At 48.5% G+C, this 27107-nt stretch overlaps 1 protein-coding gene across 7 annotated transcripts in view; it reads right to left on the bottom strand.

Annotated features, from left to right (window-relative positions):
• The window catches only part of NBR1 (NBR1 autophagy cargo receptor), a 99778-nt gene that overhangs the window by 48527 nt on the left and 24144 nt on the right, over nt 1–27107 (bottom strand). For 6 of the 7 annotated variants that reach the window (XM_029574248.1, XM_029574250.1, XM_029574251.1 and 3 more), the window contains 3 exons: nt 23970–23988; nt 22710–22732; nt 19197–19415 (listed from right to left, as the gene is read on the bottom strand). In XM_029574248.1, the coding sequence (XP_029430108.1) occupies nt 19197–19415; nt 22710–22732; nt 23970–23988 (261 nt within the window). The remainder of the gene's footprint in view (nt 1–19196; nt 19416–22709; nt 22733–23969; nt 23989–27107) is intronic. The other variant, XM_029574254.1, reaches the window with a different exon arrangement.

Here is a 27107-nt window from a genome sequence, read left to right as displayed (position 1 = left end):
TAGGCTGATCTTATCGCCTCCTTCAGCCATCTTGCAATCGTGCTCTTGGAAGCTTTATTTCGCTTTTTTGCACCACTAAACAGGACAAAAGGATGATCTGATTTCTGAAAGGCAAACAAGAGTTTGCTGCACATCCAATAAGTGAAGCTTCCTCATAAGAGAAGTATCTGATGATAAATATGGAAAGGCCATCATTTACACCATCTAGTTGAGATGAAATAAGGAAACAACCTTAGGCAAAAATGAAGAAACCATATGTAATGATACACCATCCTCCAAAAAAATTAGGAAAAGGTTCTTACACAATAATGCTTGAAGCTCTGATATCCTCCTAGATGATCAAATGGCCACCAGGAAAACGGACTTCAAGGTAAGGTCCTTCAAAGAAGCTATTCTAATCGGTTCAAAGGGAGGACCACAAAGAACTCGAAGAACCAGATTAAGGTTCCAGGGTGGACATATCTTCTGGACCGGAGGACACAGATGTTTCACCCCCTTCAGAAAATGCACAACATCCTTATGAGACACCAATGGTCTTCCCTGCAACTTGCCTCGAAGACACCCTAAGACTGCCACCTGAACTCTGAGGGAATTATAGGCCAATCCCTTAGCTATTCTGCTTTGCAGAAAGGCTAAACATGAGGAACCTCTACATGCAATGGCTGCAGATCTTTCTGCAAACATCACTACTCAAACACTCTCCAAACCCTAATATAAGCCAGAGACGTGGAAGGCCTCCTTGCCTGAAGCAGAGTCGTAATCCTCAGCTCAGAGTATTCTTTCAAGTGAAAATTGTTGCCTTTCAAAAGCCAAGCTATTAGACAAAAGTGATCCGCCCTGTCTGAAAAGATGAGCCTCTGTCGTAACAACCCATGCAAATGGGTCAAACGATTGCCCACCGCAAGATGAACCAGATCCACAAACTACGGATGGCGCGGCTACTCTGGTGCTATAAGAATCACCTTGCGGGGGAGACTGGACTGCTGGGCCCCGGTTCCAGGGCCGGAACATCTATCACCCTCAGAGGCCCGACGTGAGTGGGAGGAGCCGAAACGCACAATAAGAACAGTGCGGTAGTGGCGCCCAGCTGCTGCTGGCGCGCCGCCAAAGCCGTGCGCGCCTAAGGGGTGCGCACGGCTTGATCCAGCTTAGTCCGGACTAGGGCGGACTGAAGGAGGAAGCCCTTACAACGTCCCCCGTTTTACTGAGACTTAGGACTATTAAGAATGGCACAACATAAACATTCGATCCGCGAGCTTTGACTGTCTTTGGATATTTACTAATTTCATGCAATGCCAGCCAAAAGGAAAGGGAAGGTAAGGGTTTTTCCTTCAGAACCCTTACCTCCACTTCTTCAGCTCGAGATTGATCATTTTATGACTCAGCTGGCAAAAGAGGGTCCCGGTGAATCTGTTGGAAGCTCCCCGGAGGGAGAACGGGAGGCTCCCCTAGATGAGGCTTCCCTCAGTCCTGATCATTGTCCGCCTCCTGCTCAACGCGGCGCAGACAGAGAAGCAGCAGTATCACCCACCAACGAGGTGGAGCGATCAACCTCATTTGAAGGAGCAAGCTCCGTACTGGATTCTTCGGAGGAGGAGGAAGCAGTAGTGACTGCAAGGAAACATCAAGAAACCCTACACCCCGAACAACCAGAGGATTTGCTGCTATTGACAACAAGGCCAGAGACGGTAACATTAGGGGTAATATGGGACTTGGTGAATGGTTTAAGTGTAACCGTGAATAGACTAGAAGAGAAAATAGACTCTGTTTCCTCTAATTTACAACAACAATTTCAGGGTATGCAGCAGCAAGCAAATTTAATTGTGACTAGAGTAGAGGAAGCTGAGAAAAATATAAAAGTATTGCAAACTTTGAACAATATAATGATAAAAGATCAATCAGTCTGTTCTAGACGGTTAGAAATGATAAAAAATATCAGGCATTTGAATGTAAGGATAGTTAATTTTCCTAGAATTGCTGGAGAAATTCCTTTTGTTTCTCTCAAAAGTTTTCTTACAGAGGTTCTTGGTTTTTCCGATAATAATATGCCTTCTATAAATACTTGTTTCTTTGTAAAAAACAGAACCCCTGTACCAGCTATATCTATTCCAGCAAATCTTACAAGTTCCTTAGAGAGTTCATCTTTACAGGTGTTAGATAGAGAGACTTTAATTGTTTCCTTTATAACAGCCTCTGATATAAGTAAACTAATGAAAGTATATTTCCAGAAATTTCCTATTTCATATCATGGACAAGTTGTCAAAATCTTTCCAGATTTAGCACCAATCACACGAAATAAGCGTCGTGAATTTCTTGGAATAAGACAAAGTGTTATATCTTTAGGGTCTGCCTGCATGTTGACCACTCCAGCCATGTGCGACGCCACCACTCCCACTAGATGCTTTTCCGCCCAAGTAAACAATTCCTACAGTTCTTCCATCATTAGATAACTCTTTTTCCACCTTGACGACTAAAGTACACCACCGCTGTTGCATTATCCGAGAACAATCGTACTGTACGTCCTTGAATGAGCGGAAGAAAGGCGAGAAAGGCTTTGCGAACTGCTCTGGTCTTCAACCAGTTGATCGACCAGGACTCCTCCTCTGGTGACCAATGACCTTGGGCAGATTTCCCTTGACAAATCGCCCCCAAAAACTCTGAGGCTGACATCTATAGTCACCACCACCCAGTCCGGTACCTCCAGGTCCATCTCTTTCTCAAAATTGGGATGAGACAGCCACCATGAGAGACTGGACCTGGAGTCCCCCTGAAGTGTTAAAGGAAGCTGAAATTCCTCCGATAGCGGAATCCAATGGGATAAAAGCACCCTCTGAAGGGGTCACATGTGAGCAAAGGCCCATGGAATTAACTCCAGCAAAGACGGCATAGAACCCAGGACCTGCAAATAGTCCCAGACGCTAGGAACCAAAAGTCGTAGAAGTTGGCGACCTGAGCCTGAAACTTAATCACCCTCTCCGTGTCAGAAACACCTTCCTAACCCAGGTATCGAATTGAGCTTCCAGATATTCCAATGACTGAGATGGCTCTAAGTGACTCCGCCAAATTCGCCACCTCGCCCAACAAGCGCAGCAGTTGCATGACCTGTCGAACTGAATAATTACACTCTACTTCCGACTTTGCCCTGATGAGCCAATCATCCAGATATGGGTGTATCAGGATACCGTCCCCTCCTGAGTGCCACCGCCACTACCACCGATCACCTTCGTGGAGATCTGAGGCACTGTTGCCAACCCAAAGGGAAGTGCCCGAAACTGGAAATGCTCCCCTAGCACCATGAATCTTAGGAATCTCTGATGGTTAGGAATGTGGAGATAGGCCTCCATCAAATCCAATGATGCCAGAAACTCCCCTTTGCGGACGGTGATAGCGGCGTACTGCCGCTATCACCGTCCGCAACATCTCCATCTGAAAGCACAGCACCCAAAGCGCCACATTGACTTTCTGAAGATCAAGGATGGGTCGAAAAGTCCCTCTTTCTTGGGAACCACAAAATACACCGAGTACCTTCCCTGTTCCCGCTCCTGAGGGGGAGACAGAACAATTATATACAGGTGCTGCAACCACTGTAAAGTGTCCCGTACCACCTCCCACTTGGCTAGGGAGATGCAATGGGAGACCACATGGGCTTCCCTGAGCAGGCGAAAAAAATTCTAAGGTGTAGCCATTTCTTATCACTTCCAGAACCCATTGGTCTGACGTGATCCTGGTCCACTCCTCGTAAAACATGGACAGCCTCCCTCAGAAGGCTTCCAGAGAGGAACGGACCTTCATTGGCTAACCTTACTTCCTCCGGCCCCCTGACCTGCACCTTCACAGGAGAGCCTAAGCTGCACCTGAAAGGACTGCTGCCTACCTGATCCCTACTTCTGTGCTGTAGGCGAAGCACCTTTGCTTGATCGAAATCTCCTTGCATCCCGAAAACGAGAGCGGAAAGGTCTTCTTGCTGGTCTTCTTATCCTCAGGTAATTTATTTCCCTTTAACTCCCCCAACTGCTTCATCAGCTGTTCCATATCCTCAAAGAACAGCAGCTTTCCTTTAAAGGGGAAGTTACACAGCTGTGCTTTAGACCACATATTTGCCAACCAATTCCGCAACCACAGGAGCCTCCACGCTGTCACTGCGGAGACCATATTTCCGGCGGAAGTCCAGACCATGTTGTACAGGGCATCTGCTATATAGGCCACTCCTGCCTCCAAGCAAGTAGCCTGTTCGTCGTCGTCCCTGAAACCTTCTCATGTGCCTTCTGCACCCAGTAAAAACAGGCTCTCTGCATCATGCTCCCACAGACCGCTGCAGAAAGGCTCAAGGCTGAGACCTCAAACAGTCTCTTCAATAAAATCTCCAACTTCTGATCCTGGATATCTTTCAGAGTGGCTGAACCTGCCACAGAGACGGTCATCTTCTTGGGCACTGGTGACACTGCTGCATCTACCTTGGGAAGCTTCCAACACTCCAAGGTCTGCTCCGGCAAGGGATACAGCTTAGTTATAGCTCTGGCTACCTTTAGGCCACTCCCGATCCACCAACTTCTTCACCTTCCTCAGTAAAGGAAAGGTCTTAGGTGGTCCCCAAAATCCATCCAAGACCGGGTTCATTCCCTCATGGTTAGAATCCTCTGTGTGACATTAATCCCCAATTCACCCAAAACCTGAGGAGTTAGTGGCCGTAGCTCCTCCTTACGCAACAACCTCACCACCCTAGGATCGTCCCACTTCTGCGATTGGGACAACCTCCACATCCTGCACTGGATCAGCCAAAGCATGCACAGGATCCTTGTCCAGATCACCCCCCCCACCCCGTCTTTGATTGAGATGTTCTGACTCATCTGACAGGTCCCTTCGTCCCCAGCAGGACGACCAAGGCTGAGAAGCCGAAGGATTCCCCCCCGATTCCGACTGCCTATCTGCCTTTAGCTTTTTAGCAAAACGGGTCTGCTCGGGGAGAGAGCACTTAGCTCCTGCCTCCTTCTTAGCAAAATAGGTCTTATGGAAGAGCAGGACAAAATCTGCAGACAAATCCTCAGAATCAATGTAATGCTGATACTAACCTGCGTCCCCTAGGACCTCTTCCCCCTCCTGTCCCCAACAGAGCGCTGATCAATAGAATAGAGTGGGGAGAGGAGTCCTGAGGCTCCCTTGCAGAAGTGTAGCTCCTACCACATGGAGTTAAGATGGCCGCCATCTCCTCTGAAACCCCCCCCCCCCCCCCCCCCTTCTCGGAGTCTCCAGCACTGGCCCAGCCGATCAAGTGGAGCAACCACCCCAGGTGAGTCGTGCAGAGGTCCCAACCCCTCCGGAGATACAATCTGGGCAGAATGCAGCTGCATCGAGGCGTGATCGCCTCAGACTGTAGCAGCAACACACTTTCCCATGCTGAGCGGGAGGCGCCATTAAACTTCGGTTGGGGCCCCGGCGGTCATCAGTCTTGTCCCCCACTCAGCTGATTCTGCCTCCCAGCAGTCAAGCCACTCAGCATAACTCACAGCTTCCTTTACTTTTTTTTTTTTTTTTTTTAAAGGAACAGACCTCCAGAAGCAGACACTCAAAAGGAAAAAGAAATAAAATTAAATACTTCCCTGCTTCTGGACATTGGCAGCTGAGGGTGATGGGGACCCAGAGGGGGTGAGGGAACCAGGACCCCTGGCTTTCAGTCCCCTGGGAAATCAAGGGTTGAGCTAGACCAGGTATCACCATTCCCCTGTTCTACCTGAGGGATGGCCCATGAAGGATCTTAACACCTCAGGGAGCTCTCTTCCTAGGAATCTTCTTTCTTCCAACTTAAATCTCACTTTTCTCTTTTTTTTTATTTTTTAAACTACTATCTGCTGAAGACGAACATAAGAACATAAGAAATTGCCATGCTGGGTCAGACCAAGGGTCCATCAAGCCCAGCATCCTGTTTCCAACAGAGGCCAAAACCAGGCCACAAGAACCTGGCAATTACCCAAACACTAAGAAGATCCCATGCTACTGATGCAATTAATAGCAGTGGCTATTCCCTAAGTAAACTTGATTAATAGCAGTTAATGGACTTCTCTTCCAAGAACTTATCCAAACCTTTTTTGAACCCAGCTACACTAACTGCACTAACCACATCCTCTGGCAACAAATTCCAGAGCTTTATTGTGCGTTGAGTGAAAAAGAATTTTCTCCGATTAGTCTTAAATGTGCTACTTGTTAACTTCAGGGAATGCCCCCTAGTCCTTCTATTATTCGAAAGTGTAAATGAAGAAATACTGAGGGGGCTGCAGGTGGCAGTCTCGGTTATGTAGCAGTGCCTGAAAAGTTTTTATTCTCTGCCTCCATCTGCTGGTAGGGATGCAAAACACACTTGTCTGGACTGATTTGGGGTATGAACAGGAACAATATTATAAACTTGGATTTGTAAGAGTTAAAAGAGCTGCGTTTCCGGTTCATGTCAGGTATATACCACATATTTCCTTAACTTCCCCAAAATTTAAGGGTTCACCTCGCAGTCATTTTCTAATTGCAGCAACTTACCCTGGGGTGGGCAAAAGGATTTTTAAGCTAAAGGCACAATGTCAAAAAGAAAATTATTACTTACCTGCTAATTTTCGTTCCTGTAGTACCATGGGTCAGTCCAGACGGTGGGTTATGTCCCCAATCCAGCAGATGGAGTCAGCACAAGCTTTGAGGGGGCGTATCCATATATCCTACTACCCCCTCTGCAGGAGTTCAGTATCGAGTATATCAAAGCCCGAGTAGAAACCCCCGAAGGATCAAGTTTGTGGAAACAGATAATTAAAACAATTGAAACCGCAACAAGTAACTGCAAACATCCTACCAACTTGTAGGGAGTTGTGAAAAACAGCAAAAAAGGAGACGCCTGTGAAGACACAGAGCACTGTGAACAGGAAATAGCGCAGAGCTGAGCAGGATCAAGAACCCAAAACGTGGTGGGCATCTGGACTGATCCATGGTACTACAGGAACGAAAATTAGCAGGTAAGTAATAATTTTCTTTTCCCTGTACGTACCTGGATCAGTCCAGACAGTGGGATGTACCCAAGCTTCCCTAAATCGGGTGGGGTCCTGCGAGGCCTGCTCAGAGAACCTGCTCGCCAAAGTGTCCAGAGACCGAAGAGGCGAGGTGCAGACGATAGTGCCTCGAGAACGTGTGTAACGATTTCCAGGTGGCTGCTCTACAAATTTCTTGAGAGGATACCGAGCGAGACTCCGCCCAGGAAGCCGCCTGAGAACGTGTAGAATGCGCGACGATGCCGGGTGGGGGAGTCCGTCCCGCCCCAATGTAGGAAGCAGCAATGCCGGCCTTCAACCATCTGGCAATGGTAGCCTTCGAGGCCTGAGACCCCTTCTTAGGTCCGGACCAGAGTACAAAGAGATGGTCAGAGATCCGGAACTCATTTGTAGCCTCCAGATAGAGGCGCAGAGTGCGCTTGACATCCAAGAGACGGAGAGACTTCGGCTCTGAGGAGGAGAAGGACGGCAGCTCCACCGTCTGGTTCACATGGAATGCAGGAACCACCTTCGGAAGGAAGGAGGGAACGGTGCGAAGCGAAACTCCAGAGTCGGAAAAACGGAGATAAGGCTCTCTACACGACAGAGCCTGCAGCTCCGAGATGCGTCGAGCGGAACAGATGGCCACAAGAAAAACCGTCTTGAGAGTGAGATCCTTTATCGTTGCGCTGCGCAGCGGCTCGAAAGGTGGTCCCGACAGGGAGCGAAGCACAAGGTTAAGACTCCAGGAGGGACAAGGGTCCCGCAACGGAGGACGCATATGCTTGACACCCTTGAGAAAACGAGCAATGTCCAGGATACTGTAGAAGAGAGCCCCCATCGCTCCACAGCGAACCAAGGGCAGCCACCTGAACCCGTAGTGAATTATAGGCGAGCCCTTTTTCCACTCCCGCCTGTAGAAACTGAAGGATCTGAGGTACAGAAGCCTTAGCGGATCTCGTGGCCTGGCTGGTACACCACAGCTCGAACACCTTCCAGACCCGAACATAGGCCGCCGACGTCGATGTTTTTCGTGCCCGCAATAGCGTGGATACTACCGCCTCCGGGTAGCCCCGACGCCGGAGGCGGCGCCTCTCAAAAGCCAGGCCGCAAGACAGAAGAGTTCTGCCTGCTCGAAAAATACCGGGCCCGGATGTAGGAGCTGGGGGAGGTGCCCCAGCCTGATTGGCCCGTCGATCACCAGCTGTAGCAGGTCTGCAAACCAGGGTCGCCTGGGCCATTCCGGAGCGATGAAGACCACGGTCCCCTGATGGCTTTCTATTCTGCGGAGCATCCTGCCCACCAGGGGCCACGGTGGAAAAGCGTAGGGCAGAAGATGTGGGGGCCACGGAAGGACCAGGGCATCCACTCCCTCCGCGCCGCGCTCTCAGCGGCGACTGAAGAAGCGTGGAGCCTTGGCGTTGAGAGCGGACGCCATCAGATCCAGGTGGGGGGCCCCCCACCGATGGACGATAAGTTGCATCACTTTGTCGGAGAGAGACCACTCTCCTGGGTCCAGCAGTTGACGACTGAGGAAGTCCGCCTGGACGTTGTCCACCCCGGCGATGTGCGAGGCCGCTAGCCGGACGAGATGACGCTCCGCCCATTGCATCAGTAGCGCCGCCTCGAGCGCGACCTGCGGGCTGCACGTGCCTCCTTGTCGGTTGATGTAGGCCACGGTGGTCGCGTTGTCCGATAGAATTCTGACTTCCCGGTTCCGAAGAAGCGGGAGGAAATGTCACAGAGCTAGCCGGACCGCTCTGGTTTCCAGACGGTTGATTGACCACTTCGCCTCCACCGCGGACCACGTCCCCTGCGTGGCGCTTCGATCGCATACTGCACCCCAGCCTGCTAGACTGGCATCGGTAGTCACCACCACCCAATTTGGCAGATCGAGGGACACGCCCCGGGCCAGGTTCGGCGGATCCAACCACCAGCCCAGACTGTCCCTGGCATTCTGCGGGAGCGGGAGAATCATCTGGTAGTCCTGTGATACTGGTTTCCACCAGGAGAGGAGCGCCCACTGTAAGGTCCTGAGGTGCGCGAAAGCCCAAGGTACAAGGTTGATGGTGGACCCCATCACTCCCAGGAGTTGTAGGTAGTCCCAGGAGGTGGGCTCTGGTAACGCAGAGAACCGTTGTGTGTGATCCCGCAAGGATTGAGCCTTGTCCTGGCGCAGAAAAACTTTGCCCAGTAGGGTGTCGAAGGTCGCCCCCAAGAAATCCAAGCGTTGTGAGGGAGCTCTTGGAGAAGTTCACTACCCATCCCAGGGAATGTAGAAACCATACTACTCGAGTCACCACTGAGCGTCCATGATCGAATGACTTCGCCCGGATGAGCCAATCATCCAGATAAGGATGAACCAGGATGCCTTCCTTCCGGAGAGCTGCAGCCACGACTATCATGATCTTGGTGAAGGTGTGCGGCGCCGTCGCCAATCCGAACGGGAGAGCCGTGAACTGAAAATGCTGGTCCAGGATTTTGAAACGAAGGAAACGGTGGTGGTCCAGGCGGATGGGAATGTGCAGGTAGGCCTCCGTTAAGTCCAGGGAGGCGAGAAACTCCCCCCGATGTACCGCCGCAATCACTGATTGGAGTGTTTCCATGCGGAACCAAACGACTCGAAGGGATTTGTTGACTTCCTTGAGGTCTAGTATAGGCTGGAAGGAACCGTCCTTCTTTGGCACGACGAAATAGATGGAATAGTGGCCCGAGCCCACCTCTCCGAAGGGCACGGGCGCAATAGCGCCAATCTCCCGGAGTCTGTCCAAAGTCAGCTGCACTGCCCTTCTTTTGAGGTCCGAGCCACAGGGAGAAAAGATGAACCTTCACTGCGGGGGGCGGACAAATTCCAATACGTAGCCGTGTTTTATGGTATCCAGGACCCACTGGTCCGAGGTGATCCGCGCCCACTCTGCGTAGAAAAACTTTAGCCGGCCCCTAATCCTGGGGACAGGGGAGTGGGCGAGACTGGCATCATTGTGAAGACTTGTTAGAGGGGTTCCCGGGTCCGGGAGTAGTGCGTGCGGGCCGACGCCCGCGAAAGGAGCGTGACCAGGGTTGAGACCTGGGGGCGGATGGCCGGGCGCCCGCCTGTCTGTATCCCCTGTAGCGCCGCTGCGCTCTGGCTCTGGTCCGAGAAGAAGAAAATGCTCTGGATGGACGAAACCTATCCTCCGGCAGCCGATGAACAGCGTTCTCCCCCAGGGACTTGATGATCTGATCCAAATCCTCCCCGAAGAGGAACTTGCCCCTGAAGGGGAGAGAGCCCAGACTGGACTTCGAGGACGTATCTGCCGCCCAGTTGCGTAGCCATAGTAGTCGGCGTGCCGCCACTATTGATACCATGGATCTTGCGAGGACCTGAAAAAGATCGTACGAGGTGTCCGCCCCATACGCCACTGCGGCCTCCAGCCGATCCGCCTGGGCAGCCTCATCGGCCGGCAGATTCTGAGACGTGAGGAGTTGTTGTACCCAAAGGAGACTAGCCCGCTGGGCAAGCGAACTGCACATCACCGCCCGCATGCCTAGCGCGGAGACCTCGAAGACCCGCTTAAGGAAAACCTCCAACTTACGATCCTGTGTGTCTCGCAATGCCGCACCTCCCGTTACTGGGATAGTCGTCCTCTTCGTGACCGCCGACATTGCAGAGTCCACCTTTGGGACCTTGATGAGGTCCAGAAAATCTTCAGGGAGCGGGTACAGCTTTTCCATCGCCCGGCTGCTCTTCAGGGAGGCCTCCGGGGTGTCCCATTCCCTGGTGAGAAGTTGTAAAAATGAGTCATAGATAGGAAAAGCCCGAGCCCTCGGCCGAAGCGCCGCCAGGCCCGGATCTCCCTTCTTTGAGGAGGTGACGACAGCGGGAGCCACTGGAGCAGGCGGGTCTGGTGGAGGGTCCAAATCTAATTCCTGAATGATCTGCGGGATGAGGTCGTCCAGTTCTTCCCTCTGGAAGAGGCGTAGGGTACGCGGATCATCCCCTTCTTGCGTGCCGTCCCCTTGGCCCCCGTCCGGGAGGTCAGGTCCCTGTCCCGCTGGGTCGGGCACCGCCCCCACTGCTGCTGGCGCCGAACGGACCCGAGTAGGAGGACGTGAGGCCCCCGCTCCCGAAGGGTCGGGGGGGGGGGGGGGCCGGCGCCGAGGGCGACATCCGTGGGATCTTAGGGGGGGGGGTCCTACAGGTGTGTCCAGTCCCTGTAGATAAGCGGTATGCATGAGCAGGATAAACTCCGGAGAGAATCCCGGTCTGCCCGGGTGCGTTTCAAGGGGCGGCGTGGTTCCTGCTCCCTGGCTCTGGGTGCTTGGCTCCTGCACCAGAATGGGGGGGGGGGCGCCCCCGCTTGTAGAGTCTTCCCGAGAGACGTTCTCCCTCGTGGCCTGCGCCTCCGGGCGCTCAGAATGTAAGCTGGCCCCCGTTCCCGCCAAAAATGGCGGAGTGGCCGGCCCGCGCCGCCCGGGCAAAAAAAATTCAGTAAGGGACTGTGAGGTACCTTCCCCCCCGGGAAGGCATCGTGCACAGATGCCCTCCCGGGAAATCCGGGACCCCGGGTCGCCGCAGGCCGCACAGCGCAACAAAAGCGCTGCTGCGGGATCGCCGGGGGAGAGATGAAAAACGGCGGCAAAAAAGAGCAAAAGCCTCGGGGGGGGGGGGGGGGGGGGGGGGGGGGGGGGGGGGGGGGGGGGGTGGTCACGTGCACGAAAGCGCCGCTGCGGGGGGGCCCGGGCGGCCCGCACTGCCCGCTGTCCGAAATTACAGGAGGGTGCCACGGGGGGGCCTTTCCGGCCACACAACCCGCCCCAGAAGTCTTTCCCAAGCTCGGCAGCAGCCCACGAGGAGCTGCAAAATGGCCGCGGGTGAGTGAAGAAAAACGAAGAGGCCGGCACCACCGGCTTTCGCGGGCACCGGGAGCTGTGCTGTGAAGAAAAACTACAGAGGAATAAAACTTACTTACCCCTGCTGCAATGACAAAGAAAACAGCACGGCTGCAGAAAAGAGACAGGAGAGATAAGTCACTCCCCAAAAGGTGAAAGGACCCTGCTTTACTTTTTTTTTTTTTTTTAAACTTTATACAAGACTTGATACAAACTTGATCCATGAGAAAAAGGCAGCAAAATAATCAAGCAAAAGAAGTGTGAAAGAAGGAAAAGGAGGAGAAGCCTGATTCCCCTACTCGCATCTGCTGGAGTCAGAAGATACTGAACTCCTGCAGAGGGGGTAGTAGGATATATGGATACGCCCCCTCAAAGCTTGTGCTGACTCCATCTGCTGGATTGGGGACATAACCCACTGTCTGGACTGATCCAGGTACGTACAGGGAAGCGTACATTTTCACCTACCTTGCACGCTCCATTGGCTTTATCCCCCTTCTCTTGCACAAGGCCAGGTGTATCGAAATTGCACTAAAAGTAGTAAGAAGATGCCTGAACATCGATGTACTAATCGTTTTCACCCATTTTATGCCTATGGACAAAATAATTAGTACACAGGCCCCTAAGGGGGGGGGGGGGGAAACAAGCTCGGACCTGTTTTGCTTTTGTTTAGCAGGGAACTGTCACACTCAAAATTGAAAATGGCTGACCAGCCAGGCGAGACTGCTTGCTTAGCTGGACAGCAGATTTGACATCCCACTGAACTGCACAACTAGCTTACCTCAAGCAGCACTGCCTACTGAGAAACGTGGACATGACAAAACTGCCCTACAAATGCTACGGCAGCCCAAATAGGATGCTCCCAGTAGCAGCGACAGTGGCAAGTCCTCCGCAAGATAAGTTTGCACGGTGTTTCCCAATTCTCCATTCTAGACCCACACAATTTAAAAAAAATAAAAAATAAAAATACAACCCCAAAGAAATCAATCAAGGACCCAGACTAAAATCTACAGCTTTACACCGATTTAATATTATAAATGTGCTGATGGGTCTCTAAATTAGTTTGCATATTGCTGTCTTGTTTTCTATGCGGTATTTTTCTAGTTTGAGGACTGTGATGGGACTTTATCCCAAGACTCAGGTGCCAGACTTCTATCAGCTACAATTTGGGAACCGCATGAGGTAACTATCACCCAAATGGGTCTCAATCTTACTGTCCAGCCAAAAAAGCACTTCCATCTGCCTGGACACTAAGATGTCCTGAATTTGGGGGCAAGAGAGGCTCCTTTAAAACTTATCTTACTGCCATGCTAATGGCACAAATCTTAAAACATCATCAGCTTCTATTTCTTGAAAAGCTCAGTTGACCACAGGGGATGCAACTTATGTTCAACTGAATTTTATTACATATAACAAATGCCCAGGGAATTTCAAATGGTTTTCACAGAAACAAAGGTGGTCATGGGTACAACAGACTCGGCACATTCAAACATCCTTTAACGTTTTGCTGAAAAGTTACAAATGATACAGAGAGTAAGAGGTTTGTAGGGACACCACTGTGCGCCTTTAGAAACCTGGGCTCCAGCGCATTGCAGCTGAGCATGGGCCGGCGGAACAGCCAGGGCAGCCTCATCAGTTTTAGTATTTCAGCCTAGAAGCAAATTCTAAGCAAAAGGGCAACTGGACTTTGGACCAGAGATAAGACCATGCCAGAGAAGAGGATTGCTGGTGTTTTCAGCTCAGAACTAAGAAAACGTCACTAGGAAACAAAACGTTCCCAGACCTCCTAAAGCATGCTTTCCCTCCTTCTGTCTCATTGTTCGTCAATACTCCAATTCTCCAGAAACAGCAAGACTGCTAGGGGAGGGAAAGACATGAGGAGATCCTCTCCTGTCCATGAGAAGCAAGATGAAGACTGGTATTTTTTGCTCTAATTCTGTATGAATGAAATGGAGACCGCCATTGCATTTAATGCTTTACGCAAGACTATTTCAAATCTGCAGCAAGATCTGGGACTGAGGCTTTAAAAGGGGAGGGGAGCAAGATGGCTGCCTGCTGAGAGATTGTGTGTTTGAGCTCTCTAGTTGCTTTGTGCCATTTTCCTTAATTATGCCACATACCAAGCACAAGAGCAAAGTCAGGAAGATATCTCCAGCTTTTCCCTTGATTGACCCCACTCAACCGCAGATTGAAGGGCTCCTTACCCCAGTTCCGTTGGGGAGGACACCGCTGAGCGAGCAGTGCCATCACTGGATGAAGAGGCCTCACTTAGCCCCACAGCACTGAGGACCCCTTCTCCTCTTTCCCTGATGACATCTGTTGTGAGAGGCCTTGCCGTTGAAATGTCCCGTTCTAAGTCGGGATTTGGCAGTGTTTGGGAAGGCATCTCTTCCTGCTATTGCAGGACCGAGACAGGTGATTTCAGTGAAGGCCTCGTCTTTGATGGGAGATTTAATTTTTTCTTTGGTGGAGAGAGGTGTGCTGGAGAGTACCCGGTTCCAGCCCTCAACGCCAGTAGACAGAGGGGAAGCGACTGGATTCAGAGCTGTTGAGCAAGACTCCAGCAATGAAAATCGGGCGAGAGCTATCCAGTGTGTTACTTTAGCCAAACCTTCAGTCATTACTTTGGATTCAGTTTGGATTGCCTTTGTTTCTTTAGACATAGCCACTTCTTCTTTAATTAATGTTACATTAGATATTAATCAACATATTCGGTTTACTGAGGTTTTGGTTTCTTGTCATAGTGAAAAACTGGATGATATGGACAAGCGTGTTACATAAATTCAGAATACCCAATATAACTTAGTTCAAAAGTGAAATTATACAAGCTAAAAAACTGGAGATTATGGGAAATTCTATCATATTTGAATCTCAGGATATTAAGCTTTCCCATTATAAATATTGTTACACCACTGCAGCTATTTAAAAAATATATTCCCTAATGCTTGTATATTAATTGAAATGTGTGTGTGTGTATATATATATATATATATATATATATATATAAGAGAGAGAGAGAGAGAGAGAGAAATTACTACTTATCTGATAATTTCTTTTCCTTTAGTAAAGGCAGGTCAAACCCAACAAGTGGGTAATGCACCTCTGCCAGCAGATGGAAAAGGAGCAAAAGCCGACATCATGGCTATAGGTCCTGCCCCGACATCAGCCCGCCAGAATTCTCTGGAAAAGCCAAACTGTGGACAAAACTGATTGTACTTGAACATTATCAACAGCCAACCATTCCTGTTTCTCAATCAACAGGAACACTGAGTTCAGCCAAAAGAAGGAACATATCTAGCAAACTAAGGGCTAGAGAAGCTACTTGCCAATGTTCAACAAAGAGCAGGAATCAAACTCTGCATAGTTCGCCTAAGAAAGGCTAACCACAAATTCAAACATCTGCAGCCAAGGGCTGGTCTGCGTTTGACCCGCCCTTACTAAATGAAATAAAATTATCAGGTAAGTAGTAATTTCTCCTTCCTTAGCGTTTGTGCATGTCAATCCCAATGAGTGAGATGTACCAAAGCTAATCTCAAAAAGGGCAAAGGCTGCCAGCGGTTTAGTCAATACTGCCCGTAGAAACGCAGCGTCCTCCCTAGCCCCAACATCCAAGCAGTAATGCTTTGAAAGGCGGACAAAGATGACCACGTCACCATTCAGCAAATTTCAACAGATGACAACACACAAAGTTCCGCCCATGATACCACCTGACCCCACGTGGAATGCGGTCTAATCCGTTTCGGTAAGGCAACCTCAGCAGCCACATAGGCTGCCGTAATGACTTCCTTAACCCAGTCAGTGTGCAATGGTTAACCACATCACCAGGGCTCCCTGCTAACCTCCACAATGGAGCACAAACAGGTGAACAGACTTCCAAACAGCCTTAGTCATTTCCAAGAACTGCAGAAAATGACACCTGATCTCCAAGGAATGCAAAAGGAGGTACTCAGCTTCATCTCTGTCCCTGCCAAAAGAAGGCACAGATATGGACTGATTCAAATGAAACCACTTTGGGCAAAACAGGAGGGCACAGTCTGAAGCTGAACCACACCCATAGCAGGAAGGCTCATGGCAGGAAGAAGCCAGCAGCTCAGAGACTCGATGTGCCAAACAGATCGCTATCAGAAAAACTGTCTTCAAGGTAAATAGTGGCAAGGAAAGAGTACGCAGCAGTCAAAAAAAAAAAAAAAAAAAATCAGACCTCCCAAAAACTTGAGGACCAAGTTAAGGTCCCACAGAGGCACTAATTCTCTCATAGGTTCAAGATCAGACCCAGCGCAACCAGATTCTTGATAAAAACGCAAGGGAGCCCGAGCTACCAAGGTGCAACAGGAAGCAGTTAGCTAATTCATTGTCACTGCCTCAAAGACTTGCTTTAGGATAGCCTCAATCCTCCTATCCTGAGCATCCTCCAGTGTACCACCTCCCTCTACAGGGATGGTGGTACGTTTCGAGACAGAACATACTAAGGCATCCACCTTAGGGAAATGCAACTGCTCTCTAGCCTGCGGATCCAAGGGGCATAAACCCACCAAGATGCATCCCTCTTTAAAAAATGCCTCTGGTGCACTCCATTCCAGATCCATCAACTCCTGAATTGCATCCAGGAGGGGAAAGAAACCAGAAGCTTTGCCAGGGTGATCAAAATAAAATTCTTCTTCTGCATCCCCAAGGAGAACGGCCCAGCCCTGCCAAGGGCCTTCAAGATCCGCAAAATCACACCCGACAAGCATCTCTCTGAAACAGAGAAGAGTTCTATATGGCTCCAAATCTGAGGAATGTCACCTTCCTATCCTATCCCCCATCATCAACAGTTTCATCATGATCCACTTGCATTCGAGCTCTGTCAGACCACACTGCGCCACGGCACTTGATCGTGGAGACAGGCAGGGGAGCACTTGGAGTGCATGGACCTACCTCAGTAGAGACCGCCAGTTCAGAAGATCAGCCCTGACAAAGGTCTGCAATCCCTGGAAGAATTCGGCCTGAACCTGAAGTCCTGAGTGATAGTGTCTCCTGAGGTTTCGACCCATAGATCGATCAACAGAGGGGTTTCCCCTGCTGCCTCCCTTGGTCCTACTCCTCTCAGACCGAGGAGATGGATCATTACTAGCAAAATCTGAAGGAAGTAAATCTCCCCAAGCATCCAGGCATCGCTGACACAGGCTTAAAGAAAGATGCGGATGAATGGCCCTGATGTGGCAAGCAGCACAAGTAGATAGGCGCTTAGATTTCTTCACCGTGGGTGCCATGCTGTAAGTGTGTACACCGATAAGCCTCGCGCCTAGATTACCAGCACGTATAAGTCACACTCAAAATGGACAGCACATGTGCCTAGGGCGCTCATCCAACTGTATGCCCAATACAGACACCTAAGCTGGATGCACAGACGAGAACAGGCAGACAAATGGACATGCAAGCTCGTGCAGACGGCCTGCAGCAAAAAACACATGAAACTAACCCGCGGCCTACCACGCACCAAAATGAGAGAAGTCTGGGAGCGGGGCCTAGCCAAACGGCTGCTCAACTTGCTGTGCCTGCACTATTTCTTCATCAGAGATTAGCGCGGGACAGCCGGACACCGAGGAAATGAACCCTTCTCCTGCTTCCTTCCTTTTCACTGTTTGTTTGTTTTTTTTAAAGTAAAGAACTTTTATTTGAGCTTAGCTCTCCCTGAGAGCGGGAATGGGTCCCGGCTACGGGGGGAGAGGGCTAAAGCCTTCACCACAGAGGCACTCCACCTGCAACCGCTATTTGAATTTAGGTCCATGCTAGTCAAGGCTACAGGACTAGAGGCACTCTACTGAGGGGGGGACTGCATAGAAACATAGAAATGACGGCAGAAGAAGACCAAATGGCCCATCAAGTCTGCCCAGCAAGCTACGCACTTTATCCATTTTTTTTTCCCTTTTTCTCTCTCCCACCTGTTACTATTGGCTTCCAGTACCCTCCAGCCCTAATTCCCCTCCACCCAATTTAGAGAGCAGCTTTGAATCTGCATCCAAGTGACATCCAGCTCAATTGGGGGTAGCAACCGCTGCAACAAGCAGGCCACCCCCTTGCCCCATACTCTTACCCACCCTTGTTTTTATTTTTTTGTTTTGTTTTTTGTTTTGGAAATAGCAGCCCTCCATCCTTCCGCTCCGTGAAGGTGGAACACCAACTACTGGCCACTGGCATCCCGCTCCGTGAATGCCTCTGTGGTTACTGCCGCTCCGTGCAGTGTTTGAATGCCGCTGTCAGGAGGCAAGCGGTGCTACATAGACATCTTGTCTTTCTGATATTGCCTTTCCAACTTCTTCCTTTTCTTCTTTTTTTTTTTTTTTTTACTCACAGGCAATCCCCGAAGGGAAATGCATGCCCACCATCTGCTGGAGACAGAGAATACTGTTGGGGCGGGACTATGTAGCTGTGATGTCAGCTTTTGCTTTGTCTCCATCTGCTGGCAGAGGAGTATAACCCACTCGTTGAGATTGACCTGCCCAAATGCTAAGTAATGCGAGACTTTAAAAATCCCTGCTAAGGTAATGCCTCTTATTTTGAAGGCTTATTATCTCCCACTGGGCTCTAGTGGAACTGATGGAAAACAAGTGTAGAATGTTAGTCTTAATGTAACTTCCTGGAAACTACAGAAGCCCATGTGGCTAACACTTTTGGTTTTGTTTACCTTTCCTCATGATCAAGGCTCTGTTTTGACATTGTTTTTGCATAATAGATCCACTTCGTGTCACAAACAGAAAATGTGGGTTTACCCTGATATTATGAGAGTTACTCAAGAACACAGGAAACAATTTTTGGCCATGCATCCAGACGTTCTGGCCCTTGGTGCAGAATTCAATTTGTGTTACCCATGTAAACATGTGAAATATCATAGTGTGAAGTATGTATATTTTGAATCATCTCAATTGAGATTTTTCTTGGTTTCTCATGTTAATAATGGCTACTTGGCATTGTGATTAGATGTGACGTTATCCATCTCAGCTTTTTCTTTTTTTTGATTATTGTTATTATTTGCTGTATTGTGTCTTGCTCCCCCCCGTTTCTTATAAAATGAGAGAATATGTATTTGAATTATTTTTACAAGCTTTATAGATACTACCATAGCATAGCAGATACTACCGTAAGAAGCTTGCCGGGCAGACTGGATGGACCATTTGGTCCTTTTCTGCCGTCAATACTATGTCACTATGTATATTTGTGTCTGATTTGCTTTCCATTATCTCAGTTTCTCTGTAGCAAGGCTTCTTATGTTAAAGTATATAATTTCAATAAAACTAAAGTTAAAAAAAAAAAAAGGGTAACCCGCCTTTGGCTTCCCCCACGGAATACCTCGTTTGGCAAGTCCCGCTCAGCTCTTCCCTCCTGCCGCCAGGTTTTCGCGAGCGTGGAATAGTCCGCGAGGGGCTTCTTCCTGCTCTTCTGAGCTGGCACTTTCTCCAGCGCTACCCTGTCACACGCCTGCTTGCGAGCGGGATGTGGGGCTCCAGCCCGCGAGCGACTCTCCTCGTACACGTTCATCTGCAGCTGGCTCCCCTGCCTGCTGGCGACCTGGGACGGGAAAAAAAAAGAAAAGCAGCGATGGATATGCAAGGCTGTGCAGTGCGAAGGGCCACGGCTCTCAAAGGCCCGGGGGCCTCAGTGAATTACAGCTGTAGGGTGAAGGAGACCAGACACCAAGCCTTGGCAAAATCCAGAGCAGCGAAAACGCTAAGGCCGAACAACAGTGGGCCATTGTGGCTTAGGAGTGCAACAGATTCTGAAACCTTAAGACTGGATGAAGCCAAGCAGTGCCATGCGCCACAACCTATGCCGGACAGGGCATGGTGGCAACATGCACAGATAGATTACTTTGCCAGTTTTGCATGAATTAATATTTTCAATACAAGCACATTGCAAACACTAGATGGTTTAGAATAAAAGGTTTCAATCTTACATTTAAAATTACAGAACCTACTGTGTATTAAGAAATCACATTGACTCCTCATGGTTTATTAACTTAAAGAAAGCCCTTTGAGGGGGGTGACATGGTACCAGAGAATCTATTCCCATTATGAGGCTAAACCACTAAGGAGGACGGCAGCTACGAATGGAAGATGCATACAACACAGGGCAAAACAGAGAGAGACGTTAAATAGCTCCATAGAAAACTGAAAAAGAAAAAAACAAACAAAAAAAAAAAGCAAAAACTTTATATGTGAAATACAGTGGCTTGCCAAATTATTTGACCTCCCTAAAAAGTCAGCAGATGTGTGTGAATTTCAAATGACCCGCCATGCTCGGTTTCCTGCACCCGCTACCTTTCAGCTGCTTCAGCAGCAAAGTCCACGCCGGGAACCAGCTACCGGACCAAGGCACACCTCTGAGGGATCTCAGAAATCGCCTCAGGAATTCTCAACTGGGGGAGTGACCTTTAGGAATCACCGTAGGAGAGCGGGGCTTGATCTTTCTCCAATTTAAAGGTAAAATTTCTTCTTCTAAAGAGTTCTGTGTTCCAACAGGGAAGGCACAATCCACATCTGCTAGGAGTCGGAGAGATACTGAATGGCTGAGGTCACTGCATGGGGTATATCTAGGGTGACTTCAGCTTTCCTTTTACTGGCTAAATGCTCTTCTACGCATCTATAAACCATTAAGATGTCTACGTTCCTCTCAATTGAATTTGCTAGAAGTTCCTTCTGTTCAACATGCTCACTTATATAGTACTCGTGAGACCTCTTTTTCCATTGCTGCGCCAACACAATGGAATCTTATTCCATTTGAGCTCAGGTCTTTGGATGATGCAAAAAAGTTCAGACAGTTATTGAAAGAGCACCTTATCCATCGTGCATACAACATATTCTAGATTGCTGCTAGCAGAAGAAATACCTCTACAGATGTGAGAATTCTGTTACATATTGTGGGTTATTGACCATTTATTTTGTCTATATGAGACTGGTTATTTTTGTCTATGTGAAATACATGTAATTTGTGTGGTATTGTATTTATTTTTATGTTTTTATTATGTATGTTAATGCTGTAAATCGCCTAGGCCTCTCTGTGGTAGGCGATCAATAAATTTTAATAAATGAAAATGAAATGAAAATGAAACCTGACTCCATCTCCATCTGCTGGCAGGGGAGCACATAACCCATTGGTCCTGAGTCCATCTGACTACACGCTAGGAAATGACACTTAACACAGAATGTTCCACACAATATGTTTATTGCAAACTAGTATGCTCGTAAATTTTCAAAATCACAATTCATTATTTCTTTGCATTTTTTGTAAAATAAAATAAAACACTAAAAAATGTTGCTTGTATTAAGTATTACACGCCTGTGTTGTGGAAGCACCAAGTTTACACAGATGAAAGATATTGCCCTAACAATTGGCCTATACCTGTGAATCATTAAAGGTCAGCTTTTCTGGATAAAAGACCCTCTTATTCCAGCATCATTGGTCAGACTATGAATCTGAAGGAAAGCTGTGAAAATGAAGACCAAAGAACATTCTAAGAAAATTAAAGATAAAGTTATAGATATGCACAAGATAGGAAAAGGCTACAAAATAATACCCAATGTTTGGATATCCCAGTGAGCACTGCTGCATCAATTGTGAGGAAATGGAAACTGCATCTTACCATCCAGACACTGCCTAGACAAGGCCTCAAAACTCAGCATCAGAGCAAGGAGACTTGTGAGGGAAGCCACATAGAGGCCAATAATCACTTTGAAGGAGCTACAGGAGTTCAATGGCTGAGCCTGGAGTGGAGGTGCAGTCAACCATATCAAGAACTCTGCATACAACTGGCCTGCATGGTAGGGTGGCTAGAAAGAAGCCATTACTGAAACAAAATCACATCAAAGCCGTCTGGAGTTTGTTAGAAAGCATCAGTGACCCAGCTAAAATGTGGAATAAGGTTTTGTGGTCAAATGAGACAAAAATGGAGCTTTTTGGCCAAAATTTAAAACACTGTGTGTGGCACAAACCTAAAACTGCCCATTCCTCAGCAAACACCATCCCAACAGTAAAGTATGGGGGTGGCAGCATCATGTTGTGGGATGCTTTTTCTCAGTGGGGACTGGGCATCTTGTTAAAATTGATGGATGGATGGATGGTGCAACTGCAGGGAGATCCTGTAAGATAACCTGCTTCAGTCTGCTAAAAAACTAAAACTTGGGAGAAAGTTCACCTTTCAAAAATGATCCCAAGCACAAGACCAAAGCCACAGGGGCTGAACAACAAAAAGGTGAATGCTCTACAATGGCCAAGTCAAAGTCCAGATCGCAATCCAATCGAGAATCTGTGGCACTGTTTGAAAATTGCAGTCCATAAGCTTCATCCAACCAACCTGAACAACCTGGAGCAAATCTGCCAGGAAGAATGAGCAAAACTCGCTTCCAAACAGTGTGCAAAGCAGTTATTGCAGCAAAAGGTGGTTCTACTAAGTCTGGAGGGGTTGAATACTTATGCAAGCAGCATTTTTCAGTTTTTAACTTTATTTTACAAAAAACGCAGAGAAATAATGAATTGTGACTTTGAAAGTTTACTTTAAGAGCATACTGGTTTGCAAAAAACATACTGTGTGGAACAATCTATGTAAGTGTCATTTGTAACCCACAAAAATCTGCTGACTTTTTAGGGGGCCAAATTCTTTTGCAAGCCACGGTATTAAAACAGAAACCTAGAATAAAAATCTGCAACACTTCTTTTTAGGAAGAGCAAAGATTTAAAATCTTTTTTTTTTGGGGGGGGGGGGGGGGAGGATAGCAGGTTTCTGCCTGTCAGAGGCAGAGTTTTGTTTTTTTTTTTTTTAAACATAGTGATCATTTTCAAAGCGTGAAAAAGAAAAATCTGCGATACCTTAAGAGCTTCTTCGTACTCCTCTGAAATGAAAAAGAAACGGATTAGCATTTCTATCTGTGAACCCAAGCACTACAGGTGGTAAATGATACCTGACAAATCAAATAAATAAAAGACACTGAGGCACTAAGAGAGAAGCACACATCAAAGGGTCCCACAGAGACTATTTGCAGTAACAAGAGTAAATGACAGCAGATAGAAGACCTAAACGGTCCCATCCAGTCTGCCCAATTCTACTTGTTCCTCACAGAATCAATACAAAGGCAACACCCCTTTTGTGTAAGGACTTCACAAGGACTTTTTATACAAAGCAGGCAATTAGCCAACTATGAGAAATGTCACAGTAACAGGACAGGGGCAACAAGAAACGGGAAGCTACAGGTTTCAGAAGGACAGCAAAGACTCGGCTTCTGCTTTCCACGGACTGGTGGTGAAGAAAGTGACATTAGGAGCCATGCATGGGGGCCCTGTGGGCTGCATATTCACAGGCTTTCTGCCATGGTCTCGCTGCACGACCTCTGGCACATTCAATGTAACTGTATGCAGCAGGAGCTTTCGAGCCCAAGGCTTGCTCTTCACATGGAGCCCAGAAAGCTCCTGTACACCACCATTTCTGGATGTTAGCCCAACGAAATCTATCGCGGCCCTCACTCGAGTTTTGCTTTCGCGGCCCTCACTCGAGTTTTCTCCAGGACTGAATACAATGGATAAGAACGCTATTCTTCCTCCCTACCACTCAGTTTTCTCAACTGCGTTTGGTACCAATAATTGGCAACAATTTCCACGAAGGAGAAGGGAAAACAGCAACAGCCTAAACACTGAGTGGCAGAAATGCAGGTCATCCACACCAGAAGTGGTTGCATGCATGCTGGTCCAGAAGCAATCAACCTCCAGTCCCTGGTCCAGTGGCAGTCCTGACCATTTTGCAATGGCGACACCTAGTGGCTGGATTTAGGGGCCTGTGATTGCAGGGTTGCAGAAGGAGACCTGGTACATAGCTCCCAGATGAGGACTAGCACTGAGATGATTGGGGTAGGCGAGTTGGAAGGGGGAAACAGAATAGAGGAAAAAAAAAAAAAGACAAAAAGGTAGTTGCAAGGAAAGGCTCATGGTGCTGGATCCCAGCCCCAGTTCAGATTCAGCCAGGAGTGAGTGGAAACTGCTTGTCAAAATAAAGAATTAACCTGCATTCAAATCCTCTTCCAACAAAATAAAACTAGACAACTGCAAATAAGTAATTACTTCCTCCATTTTTCTTACCTTGGCTATTCACAGATACCTGCAGTAATAAAACAAAAAGTAAGTATTCATACTGTGCCTTTACATTTCCCAATCTCATTTTTACCTTTAACAACACAACAGTTATACAACACAACAATTATAGGAAGTTCATTCAATGGGAATAAGGGAGGTCAATTCTAAAACAGAATGGGGAAATAGGAAAACTGGTTCTTACCTGCTAATTTTCATTCCTGTAATACCACAGACCAGTCCAGACAAGTGAGTTTTGCATTCCTACCAGCAGATGGAGGCAGAGAGCAAAATCTCTGAAGCACTACTACACTTGCAGTCCTTCAGCCAGATAATAGTCCCTAAAATCCTTTCCAGGGCAAACAGGAACCAATTTTCCTTTCCTGTTCATACCGAGATCAGTCCAGACAAGTGGGATGTACCCAAGCACCCTTAAACTGGGAAGGAACCCAAAAGACCAGCACAAAAAACCACTCTCACCAAAGGATGCATTCTCCTGTGCCCTCACATTCAAACGGTAGTGTCTGGTTAAAGTATGAAGAGAGGACCACACCGCAGCCATACAAATCTCCTGGGGAGACAGTAACTGAAACTGTCCAAGAGACCACCTAGACTCTTGTAGAATGTGCTTTCAGCCCCACTGGAACCATGCGACCCTTACAAATATACACCGAGGAGATGACTTCCTTCAGCCAACGAGAAATCGTGGCCTTTGAGGTCTTATCTCCTTTCTTCACGCCACCAAACAGCACAAAATGTTGATCTGAATGCCAAAAACTGTTGGTGACCTCCAGATAATGTAACAAAGCCCGTCGCACATCTAAAAGGTGCAGCTCCCTATCATGAAGGGAATCCCTCAACTACTCTGGAAAGACTGGGAGATCCACTGTCTGATTAACATGAAGAACCGGCCGCAGCGTGACTATGTCATTAGAAATTCGTAAAAAAGGATCCTTGCAAGACAGCGCCTGTAATTTTGAAATCCTTCTTGCAGAACATATGGCCACTAGAAACACTGCCTTCAATGTCAGGTCCTTCACAGACACTCTCTTCAAAGGGAGCACCATAAAGCACTCATGGCAGTAAATTGAGGTTCCAATCCAGACACAACTTCCTAACCAGAGGTCGCAGAGGCTTAACTCCATTCAGGAACTGTACCACATCAGAGTGGGAGGCCAAAAACCTGCCCCGCAATTTGCCCCTAAGGGAACCCAAAGCAGACACCTACATGCACAGTGAACTATAGGTCAGCCCTTTCGATAACCCCTGTTGCAAAAAGGCCAAGATATGAGGAATGTCTGCAAACAGGGGATCCAATCGCTGTTGCAGACACCATGAGTCAAAAACCCTCCAAACCCCGACATATGTCAGGAACGTAGAGGGTCTCCAAGCCTGGAGTAGCGTGGAAATAACCTGTTCCGAACGGCCTTTCAGGCGCAACCACCGCCTCTCAAAAGCCAAACCTTGAGACAGAAGTGATCCTCCCAATCCAAAAATATGGGACCCTGATGAAGCAACCCTGGCAGGTGGGCTAACCTGAGGAGACCTTCTACCATGAGATGAACTAGATTCACGAACCACGGAAGATGCAGCCACTCCGGCGCCACCAGCACCATCGACCTAGGATGAGTCTCTATGAGCTGCATAAGTCAACCGATAAGAGGCCAAGGGGGAAACACGTACAGCAGGTCAACCAAGGACACATCAGAGTATCCAGCGCCACCGCTCCAACTTCTCTCCTGTGACTGAAAAACCTTGTTGTTTTGAGTTGGCCCACGTTGCCATGAGATCCAATTGGGGAACTTCCCATTTGGCACAAATGTGATCCCAGGCCTCCAGGGACAACTCCCATTCCCTCGAATCCAGTTGTTGCCTGCTGAGGAACTCTGCTTGCATGTTGTCTAGTCCAGTGACCTGAGAAGCCGCTATTCCCTTGATGTGGATTTACGCCCAAGCCAACAATTGACCAGCTTCCAGAGCCACGGTGTGCCTCTTTGTCCCTCCTAGACGACTGATGTATGCCACCGTCGTCGCTTTGTCGGAGAACACGCGAACCATCCGACCTTTGACCCAGGACAGGAAGGCTTCCAGAGCCCGACGAACTGCCCTTGTCTCTAGCTGATTGAAAGACCAAGACGTCTCTACTGTTGACCAAAGACTTTGCGCTGATCATCCTTGCACACCGCCCCCCCCCCCCTCACCCTTGAGACTGGCGATTATGGTCACTACCACCCAGTCTGGGGCCTCCAGATCCATTCCCTTTTCCAGGTTGTGACATGACAGCCACCACAAAAGACTGGATCTGGATTCTCCTGAGAGAGGCAAAGGCAGATGATACTCCTCCGACACCAGACTCCACCTGGACAAGAATGCCTTCTGTAATGGACGCATGTGAACAAAGGCCCACGAATCTAAACCCAATGTGGAGGCCATGGATCCTAGGACCTGCAAATAATCCCAGACTGTTTGCACTGCCAGACATAGCAGGCATGACACCTGCGCCTGTAACTTCACCAACTTGTCCGAGGTCAGAGACACCCTGCAGTTCTGAGTATCGAATAGGGCTCCCAGATACTCCAGGGACTGGGTCGGAACCAGATGATTCTTCATCACATTGATGACCCAACCCAGCGACCTCGAGGTGTCCATCACTCGCTGAAGGGACAGAACGCACCCAGTCTTCATCTTCGCCTGAATAAGTCAATCATCCAGATACAGATGAACCAAAATTCCTTCTTGCCATAAGGCTGCTGCCACCACTACCATCACCTTCTTGAAGGTTTGGAGCACTGTGGCCAAACTGAAGGGGAGAGCCCAGAACTGGACATGCTGTCCCAGTACCATGAAGCGAAGAAACCTCCGACGGTCCTTCCAAATGCGAATATGGAGGTAGGTTTCCATCAAGTCCAAAAACGCCAAAACTCTGCCCCTGCGTACTGCCGCTATCACAATGCGCAATGTTTCCATCTGGAAATGCAGCACCCATAAGGCCCTGTTCACCTTTTGCAAGTCTAGAATGGGCCGAAAGGTACTCTCCTTCTTGGGAACCACGAAGTAAATGGAGTACTTTCCTTGCCTCTGCTCTTCCAGTGGGACTGGAACTATCACGTTTACATCTAGCAACCTCTGAGGAGTCCCCCTCACTGC

The sequence above is a fragment of the Rhinatrema bivittatum genome, chromosome 12, assembly GCF_901001135.1.
Source record: "Rhinatrema bivittatum chromosome 12, aRhiBiv1.1, whole genome shotgun sequence".
Lineage (NCBI taxonomy): Eukaryota > Metazoa > Chordata > Amphibia > Gymnophiona > Rhinatrematidae > Rhinatrema > Rhinatrema bivittatum.
This window is presented reverse-complemented; position numbering and strand designations above follow the sequence as displayed.